This window comes from Danio rerio, chromosome 3, assembly GCF_049306965.1.
Source record: "Danio rerio strain Tuebingen ecotype United States chromosome 3, GRCz12tu, whole genome shotgun sequence".
NCBI lineage: Eukaryota > Metazoa > Chordata > Actinopteri > Cypriniformes > Danionidae > Danio > Danio rerio.
In genome coordinates this window covers 9,305,876-9,333,746 of record NC_133178.1, presented here as the reverse complement: position 1 = coordinate 9,333,746, position 27,871 = coordinate 9,305,876, and the positions used below count along the sequence as shown (strand labels likewise).

Genomic DNA, 27,871 nt, shown 5'->3' with positions numbered 1-27,871 from the left:
AGCCACGGTCAGCCAATCAGCGTGCAGGCAAATATCCCGCCCACAGCGGTTAATATGAGTTCAGTTGGAGAGTGAATTTAAATCTCAACAGAGAATTGATGATGGACGCCAAACCTTGTCGCTGCATGAATATCTCTACTTACGGGGGTTATTCATCTAATTAAGGTAAGTGCATATATTGTTTACGGTGTGATATGTTTCTCTGTTCCGATTATTTTGCGTTTTGCTGTGCTTCAACACATGTGGTCAATGCTATGTACATCATTAGGTAAATATTTTACCGTTATCAGTTACTCATAGTTGTTATTCTGTTGAACACAAATGAAGCCATTTTGAGGAAAGCTGAAAAAACCTTGACTTCCATAGTTGGAGAAACAAAGAAGTTGGAAGTCAATGATCATAGGTTTCCAGCTTTCTTCAAAATATCAAAAGCAGAAAAAAAGGAACTCCAACAAGTTTTGAACAAGTGAATGTTTAGTAAATGATGCAGGTTTAGGTGAAGTATCCCTTTAATACTCAGAAAATATCCAGACAGATCACAGATTTAATACTTTGACACACATTTTATGCTTATTTAATGTATAAAGCAGCAAGTTTGGTTTCTTTTAATTTATTAACCTTTTTCCCAAGACGGTGATGACACTTTTAAGAAACATCAGCATCTCAATCCTTGATAGTTTCTTTATTTTTAAACAAATGTACATTTTCTATGCATGTTTACGTATGTATGATATTATATTTGTATCAAATATAAATTTTTTTATTTGTTTCTATTAACAAAAATATAGAATTGTACAGTAATATACTAAAATATATGCCTGAGTGTACATAAAAAAAACAGTAATTAAAAATCAAAGTCTTCTTTGCTTTTACAATGCAAGTTTGCTTATTTGCTTTTTAATAATGTTCTCCAAACTTGTGCAGTTGTCCTTAGTCTACTACTGCTTAGTCTTGTAGTGTCTTTCTAATTAGGAAATGAACAGAATTTGGCTTTGATCCAGTCTATTTTTATGTATATGAAACTTTCCCATAATAATAAAAAGTTGTACTAGAATTTTAGCATTTATTGACATAACAAATGCAAATATCAAATTTTTGCAACTTAAATACAATATTTGTTTTCCTTTTTAAGAAACTTTTCCACATCTATCCAGAAAATCCTTGTGCATATACAATCACAAACTTTATGGACAATAGACTCCTTTTCCATGCAACAAAAATCACAGGAATAATCAATATCCAAATTAAATCTCACTAAAACCTCTTAAGCTGGATATATACAATGTAAAATATTAAATGTAACTAATTTTACTTTGTTATTTTTACAATATATTTCATAAGAATTTCATAACAATTTATGAAAACATTTGTCCATTTCAAACTTTAATGTATAACTATATCACCTGTTATAATATCTAAAATATATTTATTAGTATAACTTTAATATTATCAATATTTCCTAAAAAAGGTTTTCTTCAACATATTTTCCTTCTAAAGATTTATTTCAATACTCTTTTATAAAATGAAGAAGCTGTTGAGATATGGCATCAAATACAATAACATGCTCATTTGGAGTAACTGGAAAACCAAATTTATGTAAAAATTCAATGTAAGATAATAAATTACCATTTAAATGTAGTAGTTGTCTAATTAATACTATATCTTTTTCCAAACCAATTTTGGTAGAATGGAGATTTATTTTTATTTTTTAATACATCTATTGTATCAAATAAAAATACACGAATAGACCCTTTTCCCAATTACGTCACTCCCCCTATTAGCAATGGTTGTTGCTAGATCAGATATGGTTGCAGCCGGACGTTTACAAGAATTATTTATAATATTTATTAAAATATTTAAATTATTATTAAGTACCCCACCTAAACCCAACCGTCACAATTCAATTCAATTCAGCTTTATTTGTATAGCGCTTTTACAATGTAGATTGTATCAAAGCACTGTAAAAACAGTAGTTATACCGAGTATTATTTATGTTATCTATTAAATTACACAATAAATTGTATTTTTTAACGCCTACCCCCGCCCCAACCCTAAACTCAACCATCACAGTACTGTAAAAATATTGATTATTGTTTTACATTGTCATTAAAAAATGCAGCTATATTAATATGCATATCGCATTTCCGGCCGGCCGCGTATTTGATCTAGACTTTACTGGAGAGCCGTGTATTTTTAGTTCCGCTCTACCTCTGAATGAATGGGAGACTCTCAAAACTGAAAATGTTAACATTGCACATTGTGATTTAAGACTATTACAGTATTGTACATGTGTCCAAATGTTTCTCCTTCAATAGGTTTCTGAGTTTTGAAAAATGAAAATGATTGTTTAAGTTATTAAGAATAGGGATAAGTTATTGTTTATCAAAGAAAGTAAATGTTTGCAACCTTTTCACTTAAGTTTATTTTAATTTAATTAATGATGTATTTAATCTTGCTTTGATGCGGCTATGAATATAAATCTATATTATCTGTTATATGTAAAAGTAAAATTCTTTATTAAATCCTCACATATACCTATTTATGTTGTCTGTCTATAAAAGAAATCAGATTTATCAACTATTATTAACTGGTTGATAACTGTTTTGTTCAGTTTCTTCATTTGAATGAAGACAGAGTCCTACTGCAACCTAATGGGTGGGATTAATTTGATATCTGTACTTCCTTTTTATTACAAAAGGTTTATTAAATGCATGCAAAAAGAAAAATACACTTTACAGAAAATTTATCAAGCATCAAACACCAAAGGCTGACAATAGATATTAAAAGTATAAGAATGAATTAGTTTCTATTATAAGAAAAAGAAAAAAGGAATACTACAATAAAATATTAGATAATAATAGAAATAATTTTAAAGGCTCATGGAATATTTTAAATAAAATGATAAGAAATGGAACTTATAGTAAAAATAATCCTGATTATTTCATTGAAAGTGACCATAAAATAAATAATAAAGAAGATATAGTAAAGTTTTTCAATAAATTCTTTACAAATGTGGGACCAAAATTGGTTAAAAATATCAATGATTTAGTAAAAACAGAAGGGGTGGATATTGATTTGATTGACAGAAATCCCAATTCTATTTTTGTTAAAGTAGTAGATAAAAAGAAAATAATAGGTATTGTAAAGAAATGTACAAATCGTCCATTGATTGGAATAATATTAATATGACTATAATTAAGAAAGTGATTGAAGACATTGTCGAACCATTAACCTTATATTTGTAATAGATCTTTCCAGTCTGGCAAATTTCCAAATAAAATGAAAATTGCAAAGGTAATTCCACTTTATAAATCTGGAGATAAACAATACTTTACAAATTATAGGCCAGTTTCTATATTATCTCAGTTTTCAAAAATTTAGAAAAACTCTTTGTTGACAGGCTTAATAATTTTCATAGAAATGCATAACCTTTTAGCTGATGAACAATGTGGTTTCAGGTAAATAGATCAACATCTCTGGATTAACAAAAAATTATTAAGGAAATTACTAATAAGAGAGATAAAAAAAGAGAAGGTAGTTGGAATTTTTATAGATTTAAAAAAGGCATTTTTTTTTTACAATAAATCATAATATATTGGTAAATAAATTAGAAAGATATGGTATTAGAGGAGTAGCCTTGCACTGGATAAGCAGTTATTTAAAAAATAGGCAACAGTTTGTGGAAATTGGCAACCATGAATCGTCATATCAAAATGCAAATTGTGACATACCACAAGGATCAGTTTTAGGTCCAATATTGTTTATAATTTACATTAATGATATGTGTAAGATATCAGAGTTGTTTAAGTTTATTTTATTTGCAGATGATACAAGTAGTTTTTGTTCTGGGCATATTTACCAAAACTTGTGGAGTTGAATAAAACCGAAATTAATAAATTGAAATTATGGTTTAACGTAAACAAATTGTTATTAAATATAAGTAAAACAAAGGTTATGTTATTTGGGAAACTAAAAAGTAGTTATAATATAGATTTACATATTGATAAGGACATTATAGAAAGAGTAGATGCAATTAAGTTTCTTGGTGTTTTATTGAATTATAAAATTGGTTAAAAATCGCAAATAATGTGATATCAAAATTAGTAAAAACTGTAGCAATGGTGTATAAAGCAAGATTTATCCTGGACAATAAATCAATGTATTTATTATATAACACACTTATGTTGCATACTTAAGTTATTGTGCTGAAATTTGGGGGAATACATATAAATCTAATTTACAATCCATATGTACAATGCAGAAAAAAGTAATTAGACTAATAGAACAAGTGGGGTATTTGGAGCATACAAATCCTTTATTTTTTAAATTAAAGATGCTTAAGTTCAATGATTTGGTTAAATGTTAAACAGCACAAATCATGTTTAAAGCTATGGGAATAAAATACTTTCGAAATGTATACAAAAGTTTTTTGAAGAACGTCAAGGGGGTATAATCTGAGAGAAGAACTAAATTTTAGGAGGTTGAAAACAAGAACAACTTGAAGTTGTCAGTTTGACAGTTTATGTATGTCTGTATGTGATGTAAAACAATGGAACAGTGTATATCAGACTCTAAAACAACGTCAGGATATTAGTCAATAAAAAAACGGTATATATATACTATATATACATACTATATATATGAAGGAACTCATCGGCATATTGCAGTGGTCAACACAAGTTGAATCTGGAATCTTGGGTATCTCCAATTGTCTCATTCATTGAACTAGCTTGAGGGCTTATACCACCAAGATAACAGAGCGCCAATTGATTTCGGGCTCCTCTGACCAGTACTTCTCCGCAGACGTTCTGGTACCCTTCGGCTAACTAGCCAATGATTAATTAAGTCAGTTAAATTAAAAACAATGGCCCTTACAGGATCTTCAGCGGAAAGCGTTTCACGAAACTTTTTTAATGACTCCTGGTTATGTGCTCGCCTTGGGCACATCCTCCAGATGCACAATTTTGTAGAGACAAAGAGATCTCTAGAAACATTAATGCATATGAATAAAAGACAATCTCTTAATGTTAGAACTGAGGCAGATGTATCTTTGAATAATATGCCATAATGTTCCTCATATGCTGTTTATTCCAATCAACTAATTTAATCCGTGTGTTGTTTTAACCCTTATAACAGAGTAAAATGATCTGTATTTGTCTGAAATGTATGATGCCTGGTATTGAACGAAAGCTAGTGACATTTGCAATACGTTGGTGTAAATGAAAAACTAGTAGTCCAAAAAGTATTCTTCTTGTAACATTTGATGTAAGATAGTTTCAATCTTGCAAAAGTTCTACCTCGTGAAATCTACATGCAGTCTGTTAATTATTGACAGTTTTTACGTCGGTATGGGGTGTGGCCCCGCCCTTCATGGCAGATGCTCATTGGCAGACAGTGCTATGGGGACGAACCAGACCAGGTCACTTAAAACACCCTGCGACAAAGAAACTTTGCTTTTTGCATCAGCTAGCTTGCGCATGCTTTTGCTCTCAGCCCCCTTTTGCCTGCCCGGACACCGCGCCGCCACGCGATTGGGTCACCACGAAGTTCCACGCAAACCTCGTAAGTTTCGAGACTCACGAGGTCAAGTCATATCTCTCTGTCCCAGAAACCTCAGTCCCAAATGAGAGGGTTTTTTTCTGTTGCTGGGGACATTGTAAATACCCAGAGATACCAGCTTTTACCAGATTATATTTATATGATAATTTTCCTTAAAACCCATCTCTATCTAAGTGAGTGAGTGATTAAATGTTGAATGTGATGAGTTTTCAACAATACTAAATTGAAACTTTATTTTTTTACATGGTTTAATAATTTTTTGTTATTAAAATTGAAGTTCCTGTTTCAAAGCTTACAGATAGATGGCTAATTTGTGTGTCATTGACACTTTTTGCACTTTTTTTGGAGTATTTTCATAAGTTTTGTTTTTTCCTGGAAATGATTCAATAAATAACGTACTGTGACATTCATACCGAGGTATTACCGTACCGTGAAATTCTGATACCGATACATATATATATAACCTTAGAATTATAAGGTTCTGTCTGCGTTCTGAATGATTTTGAGCTTCAAAGTTTTTGCATTTTGTATAGCAAACAACATGTGTGTAGCAGATCTTTTTCATACATTAACATGACATAGACCCTAAGGGTTCTCTAAATGTAAATTATCAGAGTTCTCTTACACTTGCAAATTGGAGTAAATAAAACACGGTAAATGCAGATAGAACCTTCTCATTCTGAAAAGTCATTTTCTGCTTGGAATTATAAGGTTCTATCTGGCAGATCATTGATTGAAGCATTACTTATCAAGAAATACAATAAAAATATATAGTTCAGTGTTGTAACAACATGTTGATGCTTGAGAAAGTTAAAATTTTGCTTTCTGTAACATTTATTTCATGTTTTAGGATAAATATTTTTTCTTTTAAAATTAAGCACACAAGGCTGTACTAATTTTTTTTCCAGTGCGGCTGTTAATTTTATCTAATTATTATGTTCATATTTATAAAATTTTATGCTTTAAAAAATTATTAAATTATATTTATTGAATTATATGCCCCATAAAATAAATTAAGTATTTGTCCTTCAAGGCTTAATATTAAACTTATAGACTTTAAAAGAAACAGACTATGAGCAAATTAGTTCAATAAACACTGAAAAGTGTTCATTGACTATATATACACAAATAAAAATATTTCACATTTAATATACGAATTTTTAAATATTCATATCTTTTTCAACAATATAAAATTGAGCATTTCATCTCAATGTTTGCGACACGTTGGCACAGTGGGTAGCATGTTTGCCTCACATCAAGAAGGTCGCTGGTTCGAGCCTTGGCTGGGTCTGTTGCCATTTTTGTGTGGAGTTTGCATGTTCTCCCCGTGTCTGCGTGGGTTTCCTCTGGGTGCTCTGGTTTCCCCCACAAGTCCAGAGACATGCGGTACAGGTGAATTGGATAAGCTAAAATTGGCCATAGTGTATGTGTGTGATTGAGTGTGTATAGTTGTTTCCCAGTGTTGGGTTGCAGCTGGAAGGGCATTCGCTGTGTAAAACATATACTGAATAAGTTGGCGGTTCATTCAGCTGTGGCGACCCAAGATTAACAAAGGGACTAATTCGAAAAGAAAATGAATGAATAAATCTCAGTGTCAAGAAATGTCAGAATAACTCAATTTTGACAAAAATGTCAGATAGAACCTTATAATTCTAAGGTGACGATATATATATATATATATATATATATATATATATATATATATATATATATATATATATATATATATATATATATATATATAAATATATATATATAGATATATATATATATATATATATATATATATATATATATATATATATATATATATATGAATAAAGGAATACAATGATGATGGTGATTGAAAAAGGATAAAAAGAGAAAGGTAAGATGACAATTTAATTAATGGCTATTTGCACTGCAGTACTAAGTTGTTGTTGTTGTTTTTTTCCTTTTTCTATTTGCAGTATGTATTTTGTTTTATTTTTTTCTTCTTTGGGTCTATGTTACAAAATGAAAAGGTACAAATAGAATCAAACATATTATTTGTCAAAGATGCCAAAAGGATAAAATATGTTTCATGTAAAAAGAAGAGATAAGTAAAAGAATAAATAAGTTTAAGTAATAGACGAATGATGTGTAATGAGGTGGGAGAATAATAAGCTTAGGCTTCTTCCTGCTCCATTTTCGACCATGTTTAAATGTATTTTTTTGTTAATGATATTTTATGTAGGATGTTTTTGTTCAAAAATAAATAAATCAAATCAAATGAATAATGTTACAAATAGTTTCCTAATCTAATAATACTAAATTCAAATGCCGACTTCTTGGTGTTATTTTGCAACTGTACATTTTATAAGGATTGTGTTTGATTAGTAAGTGTCACATACAGCATTATTATTCTATTTAATTTATTATGAATAATAATTAGATATAAATGTTTAATTGTTAATAAATGAAACGCCTTTTATAGAGAAAAATGTCAGAGAACTGAGCTGTAGAATGTGAACAGTATGAATGCTTTTTTGAATCAGCTGTCGCCTGGAAACAACCACAGTAAAACACTCACTATTTATGTCTTATTCTTCGGGACACACACAAAAAAAACATTCATTTGACATAAAAAAAAAATGTTCAGCACCAATGTAAACATCTGAAATCTATATTTGACAAATGCTGATTAGTACATACCAATTTCATCTAAAGACAGCAACACAAAGCAATATACTCCGTTTAAGTCTCATTTTCTTGGTTCAAGCGGAAATCTGGCTGATCTGTAATTTTTGTTTTTAGATGTCAGATGTCTCACCTTAAATGCAGACAACAGAAAACAGCCGTAGTCATCATCTAACCATATCTGTAGTAAATATACAGCTGACTGTGAGTTCTCTATGGGGAGTTCTGTGTAGGCGGAAGTAACAATACACTGCATGGAGTGAAACCAGACACTCTCACTCAGTACATTGGAGATTGTTTTAGTTATATCGTTTTATATATATTTTTAGTCATTTGTGATGCAGTGACTTAGTCAAATATTAATAGATCCACCACTTTTGACGCTCATAAATTATCATAAAATTCCTTGTGCTGCAGGTATTTGGAGGTTTGCTGAAGGTGTGGCTGTTGTGCAGCAAGGGATTTGCATTTTTAATAAACTGACAGTTCTTGTTTATTGAAAAGTAGTGGTGTAATGGATCTCAAATCTCATGGTTCGGATGACATTATGGTTTTTTTAGTCTCTGATCAAATGTCAAATTGACAATTTGTCATTTGCTTTCCCTTTTATTACAAAAACAGTCCTGCAAGAAACTTTTTAGTTTCATAAAATAAAATGAAGAACTAATCAGCTGAATAAAAATAAATAATAAAATATTCAGCGGTGTGAAAAAAATCAGTTACTTGTTTCTGATAAAGCTGAATGTAAATATCTAGCATTATCATTTGTACAATCTATAGTTATTTTTAGAGTGATTTTTCATAAATGATTGGGTCATTCACTATTAAAACTTAAAGGGCACCTATTGTAAAAAATCTTCTTTTCAAGCTGTTTGGACAGATCTGTGTGTTGGTATAGTGTATAGACCGTCATACTGGGGTGATATGAACACACCCAGTCCTTTTTTTTCAATTTAACTACAAAAAAAAGGGTCGGCCAATTGGAGCTGTTTTCAAATCGATCGCACCATTACGTAGGTGTGCGATTCCCCCCCGCCCACCGAATTGATTGACAGCTGCGCGTATTAACATATCCTGAGTTTGCCGTTTCCGCCATTATCAGCGTGTACGTCGAAGCGATGCCACCAAGAGAACACCCTTGTGCTATTTTAGGATGTAAGGCTCAGCACAAGGGCCTTCACCGTCTTCCTGCAAATGAGCAACAGAGGCTTAAGTGGCTGAGTTTTATCTTTGAAGACAAGGTGCCTGAAAATGTACCAAAACTGTTGTATGTTTGCGCTAACCACTTTAGCGTAGACTGCCTCGAGAACGCGGGACAATACAACTGCGGATTCGCGAGTAAATTGTTTTTGAAAACTGGATCAGTTCCTACAACACGTGATCCTGCCTCACTTCAAGTAAGTATTACATTTTATGTACTTCTAGCCTTAGCATTCTAATTATGATAAGCCGATGAATAGCATCTGCGGCTAAAGTAGCTTCGGATGTTTGTTTGCACGTGTTTACCTCTTATTGTGCTTTTCAAAAACAGTCTAAATACTCGAAGCTGCAAATGGTAGTGTGTACATGAAGGGGGTTTAGCCATTAGAAACAGAAACCGTAGAAAAATAGCAACATTGTAAAAAGCAGTACCACTGGCTACAGCTAAAGTTTGTTGTTGTTAAATGTTTGTTGTACTGTAATGGTAAGCCGAAATGAATAGCATCTAAAAGTTAAAAGCAGCCAAAGTTGCTTCGGATGTTTGTTTGCACGTGTTCACTGCTATTATGCTTTTCTATAACAATCTAAATAATCGAAGCTATAAGTGGTAACTGTTAGTGTGTACAAGAAGGGCTTTTAGCCATTAGAAACAGAAACCGTAGAAAAATATAAACATTGTAATAAAGCAGTGACCAGTACTGGCTACAACTAAAGTATGTTGTTTATGTGGGATGTTTGTTGTAATGTGTATACTGTAATGTTAAGCAGAAATGAATAGCATCTGCGGCTAAAGCTACTTCGGATGTTTGCGCGTTTACAGCTATTGTGCTTTTCTAAAACAGTCTAAATACTCGAGGCTTTAATTGTTAATGTGTCCATAAAGGGGTTTTAGCCATCAGAAACAGAAACGGTAGAAAAAATTAAACATTGTAATAAAGCATTACCACTGACTAAGTTACAGCTAAAGTTTGTTATGTATGTGGGATGTTTGTTGAAATTTTTTCACTGTACTTGCACGTGGTCTGCAGTTGTTTACAATAAGATCGGTATGTTTTAATCAAATAAAGGTCATTTTAAAAAATTTATGTTTTCTTACAAAGGCCACGACGTCGACAAAGAGCAACAAGGTGGATGTTTGTTGCCAGACAGAACCATTTCACACATCTTTACACAGTGTTGGTACCCAGTTGTCTTTTAGGACGCTTCAGGCTAAACGCAGGAGTACAAGTAAGTTAAAATTTCTCAGTTTATTTTAAGTTGCTGCATTAGAAACGTGTTTTATAATCTTCATAAACGTGCAATGAGATTAATCATAAAATTACACTATAGGTGTCCAGACAACAGTATCCAGTTTTGAACTGACTGTACCATCAGCGTCCTCTACTGCGTTTATGACTTCGACACCCCTCAAACCTTCACTAAAAAGACCTCGTCTGGAGCTGGAGGAGGAGGAGGAGGAGGAGGAGGAGGAAGAAGAAGAAGCCGAAGAGACTTTGACAGAGTCAAAAATTATAGCCCAAGACTCGGATGTGAGATTTGACCCTGCAGAGGAATGCACATCTGCAACTGAACCAACAGACTTGTCGTGAGTTTATGCATTATGTAAATTATTTGAAAGATTGTGTATTGTCATCATAACATTCATCATCATTTTTTTTTATTATGTACATGTGTATATTTATTTTTACAGAATCCAAGAATGCCCAGTTCATAACATTGCCAAGTTCATTGTCTATGAAACATGCCTCATGGAGCTCTTCAGTGACTGCCCAGTGTGTCAGAGGAGATGTGATGTAAAGTCACAAAGGCTTGGGACATTTCTGAGCGTACAGCAAGTCTGCCCACACTGCGAGTTTGTAAGAAAATGGAACAGTCAGCCAATTATTGGTAGTACTCCAGCTGGCAACCTGCATCTTTCTGCTGCTGTCTACTTGAGTGGTGCATAATTTTTTGTAGTTGAAAAGGTAATAATCTATCAAAATTTATCACATTTCTTTTAGAAACATAATATAAATTTTGTCACAGGGTGCATGCACATTGTACTAAAAATTCTCCTCTCTGTTGTCAGGTATTTGCTGCCATGAAACTACACATTTTTAAATATGATTCATTTCGTCGTCATGCAAGACTTTGCATTGAACCTGCTATTGTCCACAAGTGGAGAAATTGGCAGAGTGAAATGCTAGAACAGCTCAGTCGAAGAGAGAATATGATTGTTGGAGGAGATAAGAGGGCTGACTCCCAGGTATTTAGTCAAAAGATTTAATTTCTAATTCAATACAGTCTAATAAAAAAAATAAATTTGAAATACATTACAATTATTCCAAAAATGTGTTTAAAATAATTATGTACGGTTTGTTCTTGAAGGTCACTCGGCCAAGTATGGGAGTTATACAATGATGGACCTTGCAACTAACACAGTGGTCGACCTACAGTTAGTCCAGGTAATACAGAAAAGTGTTATGTGAACTAGCATAATATTTTGGACGGAAAATGTGTGATTTTTATATATATTTTTTTACCTTATTTAAAATTTTATAGAGTAATGAGGTGGGCGGCAGTTACCATATGGAAAAAGAAGGCCTAAAGAGAAGCCTTGACCTGTTGGATGCCCGCGGTGTTCGTCTGGAATGCATCATCACAGACCGACATCCTCAAATACAGAAATATCTCAGGGATCGAAATGTCACTCAGTTTTACGATGTGTGGCATATCGAGAAAGGTATGTAATTTAGCAGTTATTAATTTACTTAAGATTAAATTGCTATTTACAGTTCTTACATGTTTATTATTATTTTTGTGTTGATGTCTTTTTTTTTCTTTAATTTCCAGGAATTTCCAAAAAAACTGGACCAGATATGCCAGATAAAGGGGTGTGAGAAGTTGCGTAAATGGTTGCGTAGCATCAAAAACCACATCTACTGGACTGCTGCATCATCCACAACAGGTCCTGAAAGAGTGGCAAAGTGGACCTCTATCATAAACCATGTACATGAAGACCCCAATTTTCCGGCTTATCTGCATCCGCAACGGATAAGCAGAGACGAGAACAAATGGCTGTCGGCTGGTAAGTTGTATACAGACAAATAAAATATTCTTTGCGATTAAAACTAATGCAAAACAGAGCTTGTTTCTTTGTTCAGATTTGTTTTTGATTCAGACTCTAATACCTTAAATTTTTGCTTGTTTAGCAACGATGCCATTCTACAAGCTGGAGAAAGTTCTCGCTAACAAGAGAATATTGAAGGATGTGGCCAAGCTAAGTCCTCACCACCAGACGTCAACTGTTGAAGCTTTCCACAGCGTCCTACTGCGGTTTGCACCCAAAAATGTGGTATTCCCATTTCTGGGGATGCTATGCAGGTAAAGCCAATGATCAGAAATTAATATTTACAATACCATACAGTCTTGTCATGGTACGTCATTTACATTTTTCTTTTTGTTAGGTTGTACTTGGCTGCACTGCATTACAATGAAAATGCCGGGCGTCCCCAGGCCACATCAGCAACTGGTAAACCTATTTACAAGCTTGCCTTTCCAAAGGCAAAGAAAGGAGAGTATAGGGTCCGAAAAGTGAAGACGCAGCAAACTTTCGGTATGTATATAAATGTTTATAGTATTTTTAATAATTCAACAAATAAAAAAATAATTGCACTTTACATTCACAATGACAACTCACTACTCAAAATACAAAATTAAGTTACTAAAGAGATATCTGTTATATTGCACAGGTTATGTAGAAGAGCTGCTGGACCTCATCTTCAACCAAGTGTTTGTGGACCCATCACCCTATGTTGATGAAGTGTTGGGAATTCACATACCACCTGCTCTATCATCAGCCTGCGATCGACCTGAGATGGAGGAGGCTATCTCCAGCAGGGTGACCCGCTTCAATCAATAGCTATCCTAAAACCCACATAGCTGCCCTGCTCTTCAGGAAACTGTCTCCGAATCTTCAGCACCACACAGGCAGGAATCACAACACGGACTCTCCGCCCGAGGAAACCCCAACACCAGCTCGCAAAGCTCCGATAAGCCAAAAAGCGGCACTGTCTAACAGAGACATAATAATGAAACATTGTTTTAGAAATTGCACTACAATTTGAACTTGGGAGTTATCACATATACATTTTTATTTTTGATAAAGTAACTAGCTTTAACAAAATTTCAGAAGTCATATTTTGTTTATTCAACTGCCAATGTTTGATATGTTTGTATGTGTTTGTAGATATACTGTACTTTCTAATGTTCATGGACAATTGTATTTCATTCAACAAAGTGACAACTTGAAGTTTATATTTTATATTTGCACAAGGATACATTTTATATTTGCCATCACATTTTAATTTATACTTCAATATAAAGTTTTTATATGACTAAGGAATTGAAGCATCTTTTCTGAAGGGTTGATGCTTCTATGCCATACTGATTTTTATATATTTTACAAGTTTATATATTAATGTTTAGTGAAATTAAAATTATTTTTCAATAAAAAGTACATGAATTACTCAGCCTTTTATGAAGTCATTCAAATTGTCATCTCAGAAATAGCAGCAATAAAAAAGGTACGTATTTCATTTTTATTGACATTGAGGTAAAGTTGGCTTTATATTGAGATATTCGGACATTCTCCTTAATAGTATCATTTCTGTAAAGTATTCTTTGCAAATTCAAACTAGGGAAATCGTATTAGCAGCAAATGACAAAGTACAACATTGTTTACAGCCAAGTAGATAGTGTTAATGTTGTTTACAAGTCATACTTGCATGCTAAATCCGATCGATTGTTTAAACTACCATGGTAAACAATACAGGGACTTCTGAATGTGCGGATATAAAACCAACTTTATCGCTATTTTATTGACTACACTGCGTTAATGTGCTTAAAAAAAAAGCGAGCATGCAGATCATGAACAAGGTAACCTGCTATTCTTTCTATTTATTTAAACTCACTTTTGCACTCCACGAAGTCGCAGGGGACCATAGTCTGCTTTGTATATATTGATGCATTTTGCAAGGAATAAATATTGAAGCAAACGGGATCCATTCCTGGATGCTCCGTCATGCACGAGGGTTGCAATTCCAGTTGATCCATTCGTCTTCTAACCTTATTACACGACACAGTTATGCTGTTTATTATCTCATTCGATGTCTTTAGAGCAGCAACGTAAACTGGAAATTACCTGCGGTATCTCCCTGCAGCATACATTTTCAGCCTCAGTTGGCATTTTTTCACAATTGCCACACAAGCACCTGCCAATATTTGTCAACGTCAATATTCATGAATTACGAATAAATCATACCAATGCAAAATTTATCTTTGTGGATATCTTTATGTATTGTCTGTTTGACGTAACGCATGATGTTCGCGAACTTTATCAAACAAATTACGGATGGCGCATGCATAGTTACATAGCGGCTGAAAAAGTATACGACATAAAATATTTTGTATGTACCACTCTGACACATTCTGGCACATTCGGATTAGATTCCTCAACAGTCGACTCTGCTTGATCTGTGTCCGAGTCTGTGTCATATATGTAGGGTTGAATTGTGTTCCTCTCACTCATGATGACTCTTACTGTCTGCCTCTGTGACGCGGTGCACAAAGCAGACGCGCTCTTGGCTCCGCCCCCTTGTTACGTTGGGCGGGCAGTCAAAACTCATTATCATGTTAAACAACACACCCCAAAACAGCAACCCGTGTACACGCCTCTAAATTTACACTTTTTAAACACAGCATAATAACCATATCTGAATTGCGTTTTGATCTGAACCTACATTGGCACACTCAGAAGAACCATAATATTACTATTAAATCTCAAAAAAGGGCTAAAATATGTGCCCTTTAATGTTTCATTGCAAGATGGATAATTTTGAAAGAATAATTTAGTGGCATGTTTTTGATGGCTGGTTGTCGCCACCTTTTGGCTAAGAAATGTAATTGCTGCCTTGAACTTTCATTTTTAAACATGAGATTTTAAATGTGCAGTAGGTAATGTGCCAAAATGCTAACCGGTTAGCATAGTATTATCTTTGAAACACAGTCCTTCCCCTGTCATCCAGAGGCACGCCTCCTGAACATACCTGGCAACATTGGTATGTGTAAATAAGGGATATGCCCACTATAATAAGGGATTCCCCCGACCCCCTTTAAAAAAAACTAAAACAAATTACTATATATGCACATTTGGAGCTGTTTCACTGTAAATAAACAGTTAAATGGTCAGTAATATGTTTTATTATTTATTATTATTATTATTATTACTAATATATACAAAAGAAAAAATAAATAGTATACATCATCAGCAAATAAATTAGCAAACAGTTCAGCTTTTTAAAATTAATAGCTATTATAATGAAATAGAATCAAATCGCATTAATGAAATGAAATTAAATGAAAGCATTCGATTGAGCATTCGACTGTTTATGCTCATTTAGTATGAAATTACTTGTGTTTGAAAAAAAAAAAAAAACTCACCAAGATCAACATCTTTAGATATGAATTGTATTAATTATGTGTATATGTCTGTTTAAACACGCACCTAAAACCCAGACTTTTGCTCCCCTTCAAATCCCAAGTCGGAATCCGTTTGGGAAACAGCGTGATTCATATGCGCGCCGCTTAGACAACATGTCCGCGTCGCTCTCATATGAGTTTCATGCAAGCCACGTGCCTCCATTAGAAATTACAAACTTACACTTATCGATAAGCCCCAAGATCAAGTCTCCTACTGGACAATCTGCAACAGGTTTCAGACTAAGGCTGCATGAGTAAGACAAAAATCATAACTGTACTTTAGAAAATCACGGCTTTAAATGTAACTGTGGCATCTGTGATTAAAACTTAACCAGGAGTTTACATAAGTGAGACAGTGCTATAAAAGCAAACATGTTTTTATGACAATATTGTAATATGTATTACCTGTAGATGTGTCTTTCCCCATGTTTGTAACTTTCACAAGATGACTATCATAACAGCATTCATGTTATTATTCTTTGATGAACCATGTTTCTTCTAAAACACAATAAACAATTTAAACGCAGTTGATCGGTTGTTAGTTTAGAGCAAATTTGCACACTTGTTTGTTTATTCTCTTGCCCTCCGCCCATATAAATATTTGGTACATGGTTTCCGATATATTCATTCTTCCATGGCTGGGTGCCACACCAAAATTGATCCCGCCACGGCTACATTACAACTTCTCATTCAAAACATTGTTGTGTTTTTATTTTTATTTTTATTGAATAGCGATAATAAAAATGATGATAATCGCACCAAAACGTATTAAAAGGGAAGTGAATTATAACAGAGCAAACTTTTCTGTAATCGTAGTAGGGCTGTTGTTTGACCCTTTAAGGTTACGTGTTGACTGACTGACTGACTGACTGGCCGACTGACAGGTGCCTGATGCTTGAGGTCAGCAAACACGACGTATAGCCGGTTCACTTTACTTCAGGACGCATTAATGTCGCTCTGTAGGTCTATTAGAGACATTCGTAAGTATTCCTAGCAAATCTAATAAATGTTGGAGACATACTTGTTACATAAACGCACTAAATCACACTTCAGCAGCTTTTATTTGAGAGCGAAAGATCTGCGCTCGAGGGCGTGCAAGAAGTTTTATGCACGAGCAGAAGAAATCGTCGCGCAAGCTAAGAGATTTGCATGCTCGTAGGCTATTACATAAATGCAATCTCGAATCGTAATACTGCACTCACGACATTTGTCATTGAAATAACGCCACAGGTTGTTGGTAGATCTAAGTAAAAAAGGCCTGCCGCCACAGCTGGAAAAAATCCCAAGGAAACACTGTTGGTATATTTAACTTCTAATTGTTAGCAATAAGAACAGATGTAATTTCTGATAGTATAACAGTATAAAGCACTTCAGTCAATTCAAATTTAGACATCGATATAAGCAAATGTGTTAATTAGATGAAGAAACATAAACTGAAGTATTTTTAATATTTGCAGATCTGCTTCTCCATTGTAGTGAAGCTCCTCCCCTTTCTGTGAAGCTCCTCCCCATCAGTCCTGCTATAAACACTGCAATATTTCCATCAGTCTACAAGACGAGCAGCAGACCATCAGGTAGGCGTGAAATCTGCAAAGATGAAGGAAGTTGAGAACATGAGTGATCCAAAACCCTGCACAACTGAAGATGAAGAGACTGAAAAAGAAACAGGTTGGTGTTCAATCTTGACTTTTCAATGATAAAGATGAAGATAAAATAATACTGAGCAGCTTTAAACAGCTCATTTGCTTTATCGTGTGTGATAGGGGAAAAAAACTAACAAACTTAAGGGACAAACTGAGAAATAAATGCAGAAACTGGCACACAGTTGTCTATTTTATGTTTAAAAAAGGATTATTAAACATTTAATATAATAAGACCAAACTTTATATGATCTGATTTAATTTAAATTTATTTGATATTTTATTTAAAACAATTCTGAAATCTTAAGTCTGAAGTCCTTTACTGCATTTTCTAAAACCTTGATGTATGCTTCTGCTCCTGGAAGTAGGACGGTGGCCAGGAAGTGCAAAACAACAATACAAAGTTTGAAACACTTTTACAAGGCTCAAGACGAATGTACATTTTGAAAAACATTTTTACCCATCATCAGACACAATTACATAGGAAAAACAGTTTTACAAAGGTAAAAACAACTTTACATTTTAGAAAAATAAATTAACAACTTTTACAAGTCCCGAAACAAATTTACAATTACAGATTCCTTAAGGAATAGGAATGTACCACACACCGGTAGTGACGTGGGGGAAAGTTGTTGTTGTTGCTGGTGAGTGCGGTAAATTCGCAATGTGGAGTACATGGTGTAAACAAAGTTTTTGGTGACCGAACATGGACTGCGGTCGAGTGTTGTTTTGCCCGTTTTGTGGCAAACACATGAGCAGCTTAACACGGTTTTGCTTTGCGTGTGGTCGTTGTTTAGAGTTTATAGAGTTTATAAAGATGTTTAGAGTTTATAAAACATACTGCATCAATGTGTTCAATATTTATTTACATCCACTCGTACGCTGTGAGAGACTCGGAACAAGCAGAATTCCTTTATTGAGACGTGTTGGTTAATCTGCAGTCATACAGCGTCTTCAAGGTGTCCAATGTGTCTGCAAGAGCCTACTAGAGGTCCGCAGTCTGCAAGTTCTTTCACAAGTCTCTCACAAATCTCACACAAGTCTGAATTAGTCTGAATTAAGACAAAGATTTCATGGCTATATTGTGTTCTTAGGAGGAGGGGCTATGGCTAAACAAAGCATGCAAATTAAGGGTTGTGGTCGGCAGGGTAAACTGCTTCTCAGGTCTAATCTCATCATGTTCTGGAGACAGAAACCGCCTGACCATTTGATCGAAAAGAGAAAACAATAGACACCCCATGCTGTGAAACTGACAATTTGCATTACTTTGGCTTAGCCTGTAATCAGAAAGATAAAGGTTAAATGTCCCTCCTAGCTGGGATGTTAATGAAATTATATAATTAAAAACCAGAGAATATAACTTTTCAGTTATACGTAGATTATTGTTCATTTGGAATTAGTTGATAGAAATTTATATTTCCACAGCTGTAATCATGGATATGATGTCAAATCTACTTGGTGTAAACCTCTGCTTGAGGACTCTTAACAGTAAATTGAATAAAGCCTGTGTTACGGTTTAACTGGTGTCTATGTTAACTGAGGCCCCTTTTCAGATGTAAACTTTTCACGTTTGCAGATTGGCAGATTCGTCACTTTTTCACAGCAACAAAACATGCCCATACCAAATAAAGATTCTTATTACTTGATGTCAGTGTAAACATTATTGATTTAATATTTGTGTGGCAGAACAGTATAAACCAAAATTAATGCAAAGAAATTATTATATTTGACATGTCATCAACGGGATTCGAACCCAAGTCAAAAGGTTCTGCACAAGTATCAACCGACTTATCCAACTGAGCTGCTTTAATTGTTTCCATGTACTTGCATTTACTTGTTTCTATGCACTCTCACGCTGATATTTTCTCAGAATAGCTCTTACATGTTTTATCACAGTTGGTCAAACCATGATTTTTTTTTTTTTGTAGACTCGTGGAAACCTGTCTACAAAGTCACACACAAACTAGATATTATTGATATTTTCCAGTGTGTGTGTTACATTCCAGGTCACTACCGGTGTGTGGTACATTCTACGTCACTTCTGGTGTGTGGTACATTCCCTTTCCTTAAGGAATCTGTAATTGTAAATTTGTTTCGTGGCTTGTAAAAGTGTTTTCCGTCTTGGTAATTTGTTTACTAAAATGTAAATTTGTTTTGTCCTTGGTAAAATAGTTTTTTCCTATGTAATTGTGTCTGATGATAAGTAAAAATGTTTTTCAAAATGTAAAAGTGTCTCGAGCTTTGTAAAAGTGTTTCAAACTTTGTAATGTTGTTTTGCACTTCCTGGCCACCGTAAAGTAGCCACCAGAAGATGAGTCATACAAGGCAAAATCTAACAATTGTCCAACTACACTCAACTTCCAGCTGCTGACTGAGGTGCAGGAAGCCAGGGAAACGTGCAAATGGAGAACATACACACATGAACACACACATAAACACTGCTGGCAAGAAGCACACTTGCTGGAATGGGGACAGAAAGCTGCCTTGCTTTGGGTTCCTCCTGGGATATTCTGCGTGAGGGATCAGCTCCTGTAAACTCTTCTCTCTCTAAGTGTCTTCTATATATGAGCAGCTGTGTTTCATTCTGCGTCTTAGGTTCTATGCATCTCATCACACATGCGAACTCACAGGGAATGCTAAAGCTGAGCTTAATGTACACGTAGAGTTTTTTTTTTTATAACAGCTTTAAAATGGATCCATTCTTTCATGTCGTTGATGCCAAATTCTGACCCTCTGAATGTCATAGCAGAAATCAAGACTTGTCAGACCAGGCAACGTTTTTACAATCCTCTGTTGTCCAGTTTTGGTGAGCCTGTGTGAATTGTAGCCTCAGTTTCCTGTTCTTACTGACAGGAGTGGCACCCGGGGTGGTCTTCTGCTACTGTCGCCCATTCACCTCAAGGTTGGATGTGTATGCAGTAGGGCTACTCAATTTTGGGAAAAATCATAATTACGATTATTTTGGTCCTAATTGTAATCACGATTATTTAAAACGATTATCAGTTGAAGTCAAAATTATTAGCGCTCCTGAGAATTTTCTTTTTTAAATAAATATTTCCCAAATTATGTTTAACAGAGCAGGGAATTTTAACAGTATTTCCGGCTTATTTGTTTTATTTCAGCTAGAATAAAAGCAGGTTTAATTATTTTGAAACCTATTTTAAGGTCCATATTATTAGCCCCCTTAAGCAATATATTTTTTGATTGTCTTCAGAAGAAACTACTGTTATACAATGACTTGCCTAATTACTCTAATTAAGCATTTGAATTGCACTTTAATCTGAATGCTTGTATTTTGAAAAAATATCTAGAAAAATATTATGTGCTGTCATCATAACAAAGATAAAAGAAATCTGTAATTAGAAATGAGATATCAAAACTATTATGTTCAGAAATAAGTAAAATAAAATAACTTCTTTCCATTAAACAGAAATTGAGAAGGAAAAGGGTTGCTAATATTCAGTAGGGCTAATAATTCTGACTTCAACTGCATATATACAGTTACTTTCCACCCTGCAAATGAAAGAGAAATAAATACAATAGAATAAAATTATGAAACAGCCTGTGCTTTAAGCATCTTCATTGTAAGAAAAACACTACAAAAATCCTTCAGTCAAGAGCAGTGAGGGATTTTCTCGTTTTGTTTGATTAATGATAAAAACAGGCGGCAGCAGGAATAGTGCACTGTCTCTTTAATGGTTTCTCTTTCACATGGCTTTTGATCCTCAACTCGTTTGTTTATTGCACAAATGAGGGTTAATATAAATAATCACTAAACACCACGTTTGGACACCTATTTGACCATTAAAGCGCTCCCGTTAAGATGACTTTAGATGTCTGCGCTCCTCTGCTTGTCTCAGTGTGCGAATGAGACAGAATGCTGACCGGCCGCATGCTTCTGGCTGTGTGTGCGGCACATAAACACGCGGTCTTTCGCGCTTTTAAGAGCAACAAATGTGTACAGCTGGAAAGAGGGCAGTATATGATGCAATAATCGTTTATCTCGATTAATGCTTTTTCATAATCGTTTGAAGCCGAAATCGAAATCAGGTTTTCGAATAATTGCACAGCCCTAGTATGCAGAGATGCTCTTCTTGACAGTCAAGGAAAAAGAAACTTGTAAGAAACCAGGCTCAGTTGGACATGACCATCTCTCTTCAGGCCAAACTCATGCAGAGCTGTAGTCTAGACCCTGGAGGTTGAGCATCTGCTCAGGATACGGCCTGGTCCAGGAATCTGGAAACTTCTAGTAGTCCTCTATGGTTACCATCATCATGTCTTGGGCTGGCTCTTAGAGAATTGAAGATAAAATCGAGTCCATTGCATATTAAGAGATGTCATGGGGAAACACAGCCCTGATCCTAATACATTAAAACTTGATACTGATTTTGAAAGAGAGATTTATAAAAAAAAAATGCATCATGTGTAGCCAATGCCTCCACTGTATTTTCACTTCACAATTTGCTCAGATTTGTCATGACTTACTACGATTTTTTTTAACTTTCATTTCAGACTTTATTGAAGACGATAAGAGTGAGGATGACAAACCTGTAAACGCTGACAAAATGCCCCATTTACTGACTGAAGGTACTTTTTTAATTAAAAGAAAAGACAAGAATTGTTTCACCTGCAGTCAGTGTGGAAAGAGTTTGGGACGTAAAAGTTCTCTTGAAATTCACATGAGGATCCACACTGGAGAGAAACCATACACATGTGCTATGTGTGGGAAGAGTTTTAGACAATCATCTTCCCTTACTCAACACATGATTATTCACACTGGAGAGAGACCGTACACATGTACTCAGTGTGGGAAGAGTTTTAGACAATCATCAAACCTTACTCTACACATGACTATTCACACTGGAGAGAGACCGTACACATGTACTCAGTGTGGGAAGAGTTTCATAAACTCATCATACCTTAATAATCACAGGTTGATCCACACTGGAGAGAGATCACACAAATGTGATCAATGCGGTAAATCATTTTTGAGAGCTGCATATCTGAAGGCTCATCTTAGAGTTCATACGAAGGAGAAGCCTTATTCATGTTCTGTGTGTGGAAAGAGTTTTTCAAGGCAGTCATATTTAAGAGGACATCAGAAGATTCACACTGGTGTGAAAGAGTATATGTGCTTTGAGTGTGAGAAGACTTTTATTAGTGCTGAACACTTGAAAAGGCACCAGAGGATTCACACTGGAGAGAAACCTTACAAGTGTTCACACTGCGACAAGAGATTCAATCGATTAGAAAGTCTGAAAATACATGAGACGATTCACACTGGAGAGAAATCTTACAAGTGTTCACTCTGCGACAAGAGATTCAATAAGTTATCAATTCTGAAAATACATGAGAGGATTCACACCGGAGAGAAACCATACACATGTACTCAGTGTGGGAAGAGTTTTAGACAATCATCAAACCTTACTCTACACATGACTATTCACACTGGAGAGAGACCGTACACATGTACTCGGTGTGGGATAAGTTTTAGACAATCATCAAACCTTAAGAAACACATGTTGATCCACAGTGGAGAGAAAACACACAAATGTGATCAATGCGGTAAAACATTTTTGACAGCTGCATATGTGAAGATCCATCTTCGAGTTCATACGAAGGAGAAGCCTTATTCATGTTCTGTGTGTGGAAAGAGTTTTTCAACAGAGTTAAGTTTAAGAGGACATCAGAAGATCCACATTGATGTGAAGGAGTATATGTGCTTTGAGTGTGATAAAACTTTTCTTAGAGCTCATCAATTGAAAAGGCACCAGATGATTCACACAGGAGAGAAACCTTACAAGTGTTCACACTGCGAAAAGAGATTCAATCGATTAGAAAGTCAGAAATCACATGAGATGATTCACACTGGAGAGAAACTGTTCAAGTGTTCACACTGCGACAAGAGATTCAGTCAGTTACAAAACCAGAAAATACATGAGAGGATTCACACTGGAGAGAAACCGTACACATGTACTCAGTGTGGGAAGAGTTATGGACGATCAGCATCCCTTAATAATCACATGTTGATCCACACTGGAGTGAAAACACACAAATGTGATCAATGCGGTAAATCATTTTTGGCAGCTACACGGCTAAAGACTCATCTTAGATTTCATACAAAGGAGAAGCCTTATTTGTGTCCTGTGTGTGGAAAGAGGTTTGCACAGAATACATATTTAAGCGAACACCAGAAGACTCACACTGGTGTGAAAGAGTATATGTGCTTTGAGTGTGAGAAGACTTTTATTAGTGCTCAACATTTGAAAAGGCACCAGATGATTCACACTGGAGAGAAACCTTACAAGTGTTCACACTGCGACAAGGGATTCAATCAGTTAAAAATCCTGAAAAAACATAAGGATTCACACAAGAAAACAAGTACACATTTGATCAGTGTCTGAGGTGTTTATCTGTCGCACCTTAGCCCTTTAACTGCCCCACCAAGAAAAAAAAAATTGGATTGCAACTCCTAATGTGGCTAGTAAACACACTCAATGTATTTTTTTCAATACATCCCATAACTTCTAAAATATCAGCTTCTACCAAATGGTTGATATGTCAGTTTATGGTTAAAGTACCGGAATTGATACATATACTATGAAAAATTTGAAAATATGAAGTCTAAGACCAATTTATTTTTAAAAATATAAAAAATAAAACATTTTTGAATTCTAAATATCTTTATTTTTTTATGTATAGCATAAAAATATTTCAGATTTTTATTTAACACAGCAGTTTACACGTTTTCTTTTTTTTTTTTATATAAAATCAAAATCAAGTGTAGTAGTGCAACAGGATGTTTGATGATTTTTATTTTTTATTTATTTGTAAACCAACAATACTGTGTGTGTAAACCATTATTTCAAACAGCCATTCTTTTAAACAACAGCAAAAACATGGTCAACCATCTGGTAGAACGGCAGTCAAAGGGTTAAATGATACGATGGCCGAGACAGCTTAAGAAAGCACATGCAATTACACAAAACACCAGCAAATAAAGAAACAGTCTTTATCAATTTGACCACACGCATGTTGCAAGTTAGTCACAACAGAAACAACTGAAGAAACTCGCTGCAAATTGGTCACAGCACTTGCAAATATCCACATAACTCAAAGACAATGTTTCTAGGGGACCTAAAAACATGACAGACCCTGCTGAGATATGGATCTTATGTTGTGTAATCAGGATATTAAAATAAACTAAAAACAACTCTCATTTCAAAACCCACCCATCACTTTGCTGAGCAACAGTCACTGTGTCATGACACAGGCAGCATAATAACACATCCATATCTTAGCAGGGTCCATCATGGTCCGGCTAGCCATCGTGAAAGGACGCATGAAAATCAGTGGATTTATAAAAAGTGAATTCTTGTGTCTTTCTGCAGGACTCAGGAGTCCTGGATTCATTTTGTGCCAGCTTTGTTTGTACAGTAAAGCGTCAGGTCAGTTTGTGTGTAACCCCTATCATAAAGCTGGGATATTATATTTCCACTAGATGGCGCTTGTGTACTGTAAACTCATAGATATTTACACTAGATGTCGCCTAACCTGTTGTTATCTATTGAAAGGAATGCGTCAATAGAGCTGCCATTTTAGTACAGGGTTTAATACAGCCATTTAATACAGCGCTCCTTTGAATTGAATGTGCCAATGTGACCAAGGTGCAGTGGACTGTGGCCATCCAGAGCCAGAGATATACAAATATATATTTATGATCTGGAGTGTCCCGGTGGTCAGTATGCTAAGATTTTTTTCTACATCAATGGATAAGTGACCGCACGGGCATTGCCGACAAAGAGCACGTGTTTGTGTGCATGGACATGTATTACCTCCCTCCCTGTTAAATTTGATCTAATCCATGTCCTGAAACACACAGTCACACACCCTCTCCAGCTATTACTTCTCATTCTAATGGAGGGAGCGATTCATTTGTTAATGCATCTCCGTTATGAACGACTCGTTCACTTAGCCGACAACAACAATAATAATACAGTTTCTGCCAGTGCAGTGTCTTGTTGTCATATTTTATTTACATTGTTTGCTTATTTTATTCAACAAAACTAGCATAAGCCTGGTATTTAGTGCGAGTTTGTGCTACTTTGCCTTTTGGTGAATGCAGTAAGAGACTGTATTATCATCAGTAACAGTGCTTTGTGAACCCAAAAGTTCGTAACATACAAAAACGTAGAAAACGAAATCTCCCCTATGAATTGTTCTGCCTTCATGCTTTGTTTTTTGTTTGCTCGTTGTTACACATGTAAACAGCGCTAATGTCCAGCATCTTCACATTGGCACACTGCCTTGACTAGTGCAGTTGAATGACATTTGTGCTGGGAGCACTGTACAAATGTGGCGGCGCTATTGACGCATGTTCAGGGTCCGTATGTATATCTAGTGTATATATCTATGAAACTTGTTTACTTCATTAACTGTGATGAGTTTAATCTGTATCATTTTTGATGATTTTATTATGCTTATTTGACTTATTTACTGATCTATGGTTTATTTGAGAAATGAGTTATTCTTTCTAAAGATTTTTTGACATTTTAATTTCATTCCCATTTTGCCTAGAAAAATATTACTTCCGGGTTGGTCGCTCGCATGAAAATGAAACAGGGAAGTAACAGCAAGATTTAGGGAGGTTTCTTTTGTGAGTTTAAGTCATCCAGCCAAGAAATCTAAGGATTTCCCAATCCTCTCTTAGTTTACAAGCAGGCAGTGTTGCCAACTATTTTCAATTAAAAAGCGATAAGCTCTGCTCAAAAAGTCGTTAGATTATATCATACGTCAATTTGCATATTACTGACATCATCACGTCCAGCAGTTTTGTTTAGCAGCATATGGTTAATATCGGGTTATCCATATTTGCACTAGGCTTTATATATGCATGTCAGTTTAATTAAATGTATTGTTTGAATACAGAATATCAGTATAGATGTAAAATGAATTTGCAGTAATCTCCCAGACATAATTAACTCACGCAAGCTCCAACAATGTCACTAAAATTTTCTCTGATTGTGAACAAGAAAAGAATAAACGGCCAAATTTAATTGTTTAATTTAAAATGATGGAGAAGCAGATCAGTTTTACTGTATCGATACAAGGAAAATACCTCACGCTCATGGTGTTAAACCATTTGCCGTTGGTACACAGAGGGGTGATCTGCTGTCAGGCTGCATGTGGGAGAGATTGACTGCTGTATACAAGGGCTGGGCTGCCTTTTGGCCTGTTTCCAATGAGTGGTATGGTACAGTTCGGTCTGCCTTTATGGCCATTTCCACTGTCAAAAGGCGTACCGAACTGTACTGTACCGTACCACATTTTCGTCACCCTTTGCAAAGGGTACCAAGCAGGCCTAAGGGTACCATAAGGCGGAGCAAGACGCGCAGCTGAATGCTACTGGTTAACAGAGATACACACACAGAAGCAGTAGAATTTAAACAAAAGAACTGCCATGTTTTAAATACACAGAGAGACATTACACCGTAGTAATATATACATATAATCGGTCGACCCGAGCTCAAACAAACCTTGTTATCTTGATGAACAGCAACAAAGCCAAGAAGAACAGCAGATTCTACCCTGTGCCATGTAGTTTTTTATGAGCCAGTCTAAATCGGGAGCGGTTTAGCTTTCTCGCTTGTTCTTACAGAGCATCTATATTTGAAATAACAAACCTCTTGAGCTGATAATAACGTGTGCATGACCAATGAAATGCTTCCGACATCAACATCTTATCAGAAAAGAATGACGTTGACTGAAACTTTGTCAAACACCACGCCCACCAAAAGGGAACCTTGGTACCCTTTAGGTAGTGGAAACGCAAGCTTGATAAAGGTGACCCATACTAACCCGTACCGTACTGTACCAGTCAGTGGAAATGGGCCATTAGAGTGTTCTGAGGCGAGGGAGGGGCGTACGGCATCACCCCCAGTTCCTTAGAAATGATACAATACGGAGACACAAGAGTCTATAAAAATCTCCAGCAACACCAAAAAAAAAAAAAACTGGCTAGATTTGTCGCTAGTTGCTTTTTTGAAAAAATGTCACTAAGGGGATCTGAAAAGTCTCTAAATGTAGCCACAAAGTAGCTAAGTTGGCAACACTGCAAGCAGGCAAAGTGCTATGTGAATGTATTGTTGTTTATTAATGCCTTTAAAGGTTGTTTGTTTAATTCTCATGTATATGAATGTGTCTGATGATGTTATTTTTCTCCCCATAGATATTTGTTACTTTTCTCCCCATAGACTTCCATTCATACGCACGCGAACTCATCAGACCAGAAACGC

At 35.1% G+C, this 27,871-nt stretch overlaps 2 protein-coding genes and 1 long non-coding RNA gene across 3 annotated transcripts in view; 2 read left to right on the top strand and 1 right to left on the bottom strand.

The window, feature by feature from the left end:
- Nucleotides 1–27,871, bottom strand: part of LOC141381140 (uncharacterized) — a 693,969-nt gene that overhangs the window by 248,953 nt on the left and 417,145 nt on the right. The window lies entirely within an intron of this gene.
- LOC101884857 (uncharacterized) lies at nucleotides 80–27,569 on the top strand. Its single transcript, XM_073944145.1, has 3 exons — nucleotides 80–165; nucleotides 17,394–17,604; nucleotides 22,089–27,569. Exons 2-3 carry the CDS (start codon nucleotides 17,532–17,534, stop codon nucleotides 23,978–23,980), a joined length of 1,965 nt encoding a protein of 654 aa, XP_073800246.1. The 5' UTR covers nucleotides 80–165; nucleotides 17,394–17,531; the 3' UTR covers nucleotides 23,981–27,569.
- si:ch211-190o19.1 lies at nucleotides 9,312–13,919 on the top strand. Its single transcript, XM_009299200.5, has 10 exons — nucleotides 9,312–10,644; nucleotides 10,747–11,002; nucleotides 11,108–11,381; nucleotides 11,486–11,662; nucleotides 11,785–11,861; nucleotides 11,959–12,139; nucleotides 12,250–12,484; nucleotides 12,609–12,780; nucleotides 12,864–13,012; nucleotides 13,149–13,919. The coding sequence occupies exons 6-10, from the start codon at nucleotides 12,026–12,028 to the stop codon at nucleotides 13,316–13,318; spliced, it is 840 nt and encodes a 279-aa protein (XP_009297475.1). The 5' UTR covers nucleotides 9,312–10,644; nucleotides 10,747–11,002; nucleotides 11,108–11,381; nucleotides 11,486–11,662; nucleotides 11,785–11,861; nucleotides 11,959–12,025; the 3' UTR covers nucleotides 13,319–13,919.